Raw genomic sequence first — 4083 nt, forward strand, 5'->3', positions numbered from 1 at the left:
GTGGGAGGGGGGCCCCCACCTGCTCGTGGTGCAGGGCCAACTTGATGGCTGCGCCCGGCCCCGGCGGCTGCGCCCCCGGCTGCTGCAGCGCGGGGTGCGGCAGCTCCGCGGCCTCGTGGCTGCGCAGCGCGGAGACCGTCATCGCCTCAAGCACCTGCGGGGGCGAGTGGCGGGGCGCCCGGGCAGCAGGTGAGGCGGGGCGCTTGTGTCGGGCAGAGGTGAGCTGAGGCGTGGCAAAGCCGGCCGGGACGTCGATTGCTGCGCACGGGGTGCTGGGATAGCAGTTGGCCAGGCGAAAAAGGCACCCTTGTCCGTGCATGCTCAGCAACACATGCATGCGCGTGCTGAAGTTCATGAACGAACGTACGCGCGCACACACTCCTACGCACCCAAGCACGGACACCGCATGCGCTCACACGCACGTGTAAGTCTGCACGCAGGGGCACGCACGCACCCTCACACATGCCCGCCCCCTCCCCCCCCAACCCACACACACTCTCAATAAGCACGCCCACACAGTACGGACACGCCCCAACACAGACACACGCACACACACACACACACACACACACACAAGCGCGCACCTGTCGCGGGAATATGTCCTCCAGCAGCTTGTGCTCTGCATCCAGCACCTTTTAAAAACAGATGCGTCGAGGCAGGTTTGGGGTTGGAGGCGTGCCCACTGAAAACACCGTGCCCACCGAAACCGCGCGGCAGGCCTGAGCCTGGCGACAGCCCGCGCGGCCGCCGGGCGCGATGCAGAGGGTAAAGGCGAGCAAGCCACTGCTACTGCGGGCGTCGAAGCCGCCGCTATACTGCAAGAACGCCCCCGGCTGCTGCCGCAACGAGGGCGCGAGGGTCAACGGGTGGGAGGTGGCCCGTCACGCGGACGGACGGGGCACGGGCCAACGCACCTGGCGCAGCGCGCGCTCCGCGACCACGCGGCCGGTGACATCTGTCTGGATGAGCATGATCACCTCCTCCCCTGTCACCGGGTCCTGGAAGCGGGACGCCTGTTGGGGGGCGCAGTGAATGTGGTGCGCATGGACAATGGATGGGGAAGCTCCTAAAGCCGCAGAGTGATGCCATAGGTGGGTGCAAAAGGAACCATAGATGGGTTTCACGGATCGATTTAAATCCACTCTGCCGCTGTGCCCGGGGCCGAGCGCGGGCCGCCGAACCTGGGGCCTCCGCTGCCGCTGAGAGGCGCCAAGTCGCCACAGCTGCGACGGGGCGGCGCGCCTGGCGCACTGCAAGACTGTGGATCCCGCATACCCTAAGAAGCTTCCAATCGTGTAGGCTCGGAAGGGGGGCGGCAGCTTCCACGCACCTGCACCTCGTGCCAGCACTCGGGGTCTCTCAGGAGGGACGCCACCGGCCCCAGGGGAGCATCAATGTGGTACAGCAAGCTCCCGCGCCGCATACTCAGCAGCCGCGATAGGGTGAGCGGCCCCGACGGCCGCCGTGCGCCACCCGCACCGCCCACATGCTGCGCGGCGGCGGCCGCGGCGCGCGGCGCGCCGGGCGGCGGCGGCCAGGGCGCGCCTGTGCCGAGTGGCGGCGGCAGCTGCGCGGGCGCGCCGAGCGCGGCCGGGAGCGTGGCCGCAGCACCTGCGCTGGGGCGCCGCACAGAGAAGCCGGGCGCCGCCGCAGGGCCGTCGATGCCAGCAGGGTTTAGTACCGTGGGCTGCGCGCTGAACCTGCGGCCTGCCCCTCCTGCCCCCGCCGCCGCGTGCCGTGGCAGCGGCGCGCGGCCCTCGTCCGACGCCACAGCCATGCCCAGACCCCCGCCCCATGCGGCCGCCCCGGCAGCGGCCGGCGACGGCGGCGCGCCCGCGGCGGGGCCGGCGGCCGCCACCGAGGACGATGACGTCATCATGCGCATTGCCCGGCTGCCGCGCAGCAGCGCCGCCGCGGCGGCGCCGCCGACGCTCTTGGCGCGCTGGCGAGATGAGGATGAGAACGAGATGCGGGCGCCGGCGTCGAAGATGGGCTTCAGTTGCGCCGCCGAGCCGCCGCGGGCGTCGTCGTCGGTATCCCCGGGGCACGTGAAAGAGAATGGCCTGCCACTGCCGCCGCCCACACCCGACTGCACAGCCGCCGCGCCGCGGCCTGGAGACAGGGAGCCCCGGCCCGCCGCCGCCGCTGCCGCAGCGCCGCCGCCCGCATCTGCGCGCGCGAACGCCTTGCCAAGCTGCGCCGCTGCCGCGCCCGCGGCCCGCAGGCCCCAGGCCCCACCGCCCGGCGGCGCCGCGACCGCGCCGCCGGGGCTGCTGGGCGGCGCGCCGCGCGGGGGCGAGTCGGGCTCCGAATCAAACGCCCCTGACAGCAGCTGGAAGGGCGAGCAGCGGCCGCTGGCGAGGCTGCCCTGGCTGGGCCGGCTTGCGAGGCCGCCCTCGCTGTCGGCGCCAAAGGCAAACACGCCGCTCACACCGTCGCTCGCGCCGGACATTATCGGCTGCAGGCCGGAGGGCGGCAGGAACGCGAGCGCGCCGCCGCCACCCGGGGTCCCTGCGCCGCACCTCAGCTGCTGCTCCTCCTCTGCCACGTCCCACTCACGAGCCGCGCCCTGCGGGCGGGGGCCGTCTCGGCTTCGCGGCTCGTGGCGGGCGGGGTCGAGCTGGTCGCGCTGCTGCGCCGCGGGGCCTGGGTCGTCCTCTGTCAGGTCAAGCTGGGGGGCCATGCGCACCACGCCCGTCCAGGTCTGGGGCAAAAAGCGGACGCACACAGGGAGCGATGCGGGCCGTGAGTGCATGCGCGGGGTCGTGGCACACAGTCGGGAGACTGCGGGGTGTCTCTGCATGCGCGGGGAGAACGGCGCCCGGAATGCACGGGAGCAGCAGAAGTCAAGCGCTTGTGCGCCCGCCTGTCGCGCCCCGACGTCGCTCGCAGGTGCGGCCACGTGTATGTCCGCGCGCCGCCATGGGAGCCACCGGCGCCGTCCTTCCCCCCACCCAACCGCCCGCGCGCCGGCTCCGAAAGCCCGCTAGCCATGGCTGCGCTCCGCATTCCATCAATATTCCATCAAGACACTTTACAGACGCCTTCCAAAGCGAGCACGCGCCAGTTGTCCCTGTGACTCGCTGCCTGTGCGCCCCATCCCCACGGCCCCGCGCACCCTGCCCTCCCCAGTGACAGCCATGAGTTCCTCCAGCGCCCCAGGCTCCCGCGCAAACAGCCGCCGCAGCGTGTGGCGCGCCTCCCCCGCGCCGGCGCCGTCGGCAATGGTCGCGGCGGGCGGGGCGGCGGCGCCGCCGCAGCTCGCGCCGCGGCCGACGGCGCCCATGAGAAAGCCCATGTAGGCGACGCTGCCGCCTGCGAAGTAGGATTGGGCGGGGCTGGTCATGGTTACGTGGCCAAGGGTGCATGCAGTGTGTGTGGAGCTGCCGAGAACCTGAGCGGCGCCCAGGGTATGGAAGGGGGGGCTGATTCTGAGATTGGGGGCTCAGCAACCCTGTTGTCTTTGGCAGCAACACGTGCGCATGCATCAGAATTACCCGGCTGCATGGAGGGAGGAGCGGCGAAGGGCACCCCCTTGGAAACTCGACCGTGGTGCAGCACGCGCCGGGCCTCCCACCGCCCGCGTCCGCGCCGCCCTCCAACCCCCAACCCTCCCTCAGCGCCATGTCCCGCTGCCCTCAACCCTAAGCTAGTGCAACAGAGGCCGTTCCCCACCCCCAAAACACACACACGCACACACACACACACACACGCACACACGCGCGCGCGCGCACGCGCGCGCCCGCACCGTTCTGGTGCAGCACGCGGCCGTCCTGCGCGACGACCGTGACCATGCTGGGTATGTGTGCGAGGGCCATGTGGTCGCGCTTGAGCTGCGCTGTGAGCTCCAGCTGGCTGCTGGGGGCGTTGTACCACAGGAACAGCGCAGGGGAGATGGCGCCGTCCTTTGGTGCCGGGGGGGGGGGGTGGGGTTGAGGGGGGAAAGAGCGTGAGAGAGGAACACGTGTGTTTGTGTTTGTGTTTGTGTGTGTGTGTGTGTGTGTGTGCATGCGTGCGTGCATGTGCGTGTGTGTGTGTGTGAGTGTGAGTGTGTGTGTGAGTGTGTGTGTGTGTGTGCGTGTG

The 4083-nt window shown here is 71.0% G+C and overlaps 1 protein-coding gene across 1 annotated transcript in view; it reads right to left on the reverse strand.

Moving 5' to 3' along the window:
* Positions 1-412: 412 nt before the first annotated feature.
* MNEG_9894 (hypothetical protein) overlaps positions 413-4083 on the reverse strand; it is a gene marked incomplete at both ends in the record, with an annotated part of 7170 nt that continues 3499 nt past the window's right edge. The window contains 6 exons of the mRNA XM_014041633.1: positions 413-430; positions 585-632; positions 915-1013; positions 1331-2704; positions 3119-3315; positions 3749-3905. Of these exons, the coding sequence (XP_013897087.1) occupies positions 413-430; positions 585-632; positions 915-1013; positions 1331-2704; positions 3119-3315; positions 3749-3905 (1893 nt within the window). The remainder of the gene's footprint in view (positions 431-584; positions 633-914; positions 1014-1330; positions 2705-3118; positions 3316-3748; positions 3906-4083) is intronic.

Source organism: Monoraphidium neglectum, assembly GCF_000611645.1.
Source record: "Monoraphidium neglectum strain SAG 48.87 unplaced genomic scaffold scaffold02104, whole genome shotgun sequence".
NCBI classification, from domain to species: Eukaryota; Viridiplantae; Chlorophyta; class Chlorophyceae; order Sphaeropleales; family Selenastraceae; genus Monoraphidium; species Monoraphidium neglectum.